General features: G+C 34.8%; 1 protein-coding gene across 1 annotated transcript; it reads right to left on the reverse strand.

Moving 5' to 3' along the window:
* Nucleotides 1-673: 673 nt before the first annotated feature.
* LOC103308321 (ATP-dependent DNA helicase PIF1-like) lies at nt 674-1,315 on the reverse strand. The gene has a single exon (XM_008181489.1). The coding sequence runs from the start codon at nt 1,313-1,315 to the stop codon at nt 674-676; it is 642 nt and encodes a 213-aa protein (XP_008179711.1).
* Nucleotides 1,316-1,460: the final 145 nt, after the last annotated feature.

Raw genomic sequence — 1,460 nt, forward strand, 5'->3', positions numbered from 1 at the left:
GTATGTGAGACTTTCCTTGGCTTTTAAATTTTACATCAGTAAATTTTTCATTATTTTGCTCTTACACTTGACATATACTGCCAGTCACTATCTTATAAACATGATTGAACAAAGAAGTGTATGTGAGACTTTCCTTGGCTTTTAAATTTTACATCAGTAAATTTTTCATTATTTTGCTCTTACACTTGACATATACTGCCAGTCACTATCTTATAAACAGGATTGAACAAAGAAGTGTATGTGAGACTTAGCTCGGCTTTTAATGTTTTGTACGATGCACCACACACTTTTAAATTTTTCATCAATAAATTTTTCATTATTTTTAAGTACAGAGAATTATTTTTGTCTTTTTAGTGCAATTTTTAAAATATTTTTTTAAATGTTTTTATGGAAGTGTGTTTTTAAAATTTTTTTTTTTATTTTTTATTTTCTAGTTTTTAGTTGAAAGTAAATATTTTTATTAAACGTTTAAGAAATATGTTTGTGAAACAAAAAGAATCAAACTACTGGTGATTATGATTTATTTATAAATATATAAGTTTATGTGGTCGTGAAATGACATGATATTTATTTTGTTTGCCACAACCAATTGAAATTTGTTTATATTAACAATTTCATTATGAGACCATTATGACGTGTATTATATATTTTGTTATTTGACAGTACTTATAATTTATTGTCCGTCATTTACAATTGCTTCAGAGATATTGGGACGATGTTGTCTCATTCTGTCGATTTCATCCAAAGCGTCAACGTTACAGAATGTCTTGCCCGTTATTTTTGAAGCGTTCAATTCTTCGATACGTAGTCCATCGAGGCTACGAACTCTACTAATGATGACGTACGCTTGACCTTGTATGAATAGTTTCTGTCCCAAGTAAACGACAGCATAATCGACTGTGGTGCCCTGCATTTTATGAGCTGTTGAAGCCCATGATAATATTAAAGGCAGAATACGGCGCTCGGCAGTTCCGTAACTGAATTTTGCTGGAAATTGTATTGATTTTGGCTTGATCAGGTGGATCCCATCCACGCCAAAATTCCCCATTACGTCCGGTATGTCCTGCTGGTAAATCTGACCTCTGCGGTAGCCACCAGCCCATTTCAGTTCCGTTACAATACCTATTGCTCCATTGACCAGGCCTTTTTGTACATCGATATTAGATCGCAGCATCACTTTTGCTCCCACGAATATTACCAGCTCTCTCGGCAATCCTCCTGTCTTGTTGATGTCATCCGATATGACGGTGTCGATTGAATTATTTAGGGGCCTTGTGGCATCGACCAAAGAATCTTGAGCTCGAATGGTAAACATTTTGACATTTTTTTCTCGAAAGTATTGTAGTACTTTATTATTGTGGGTCTCCCACTTGCTTATTGGTCGGGTAAATGCGCATGGACTTCTCTACAGAGAATTCCCCGTCCGTCTCTGTACTAACCCGACTCAGAGAGTTTGATAA

The sequence above is a fragment of the Acyrthosiphon pisum genome, chromosome X, assembly GCF_005508785.2.
Source record: "Acyrthosiphon pisum isolate AL4f chromosome X, pea_aphid_22Mar2018_4r6ur, whole genome shotgun sequence".
Taxonomy (NCBI): Eukaryota; Metazoa; Arthropoda; class Insecta; order Hemiptera; family Aphididae; genus Acyrthosiphon; species Acyrthosiphon pisum.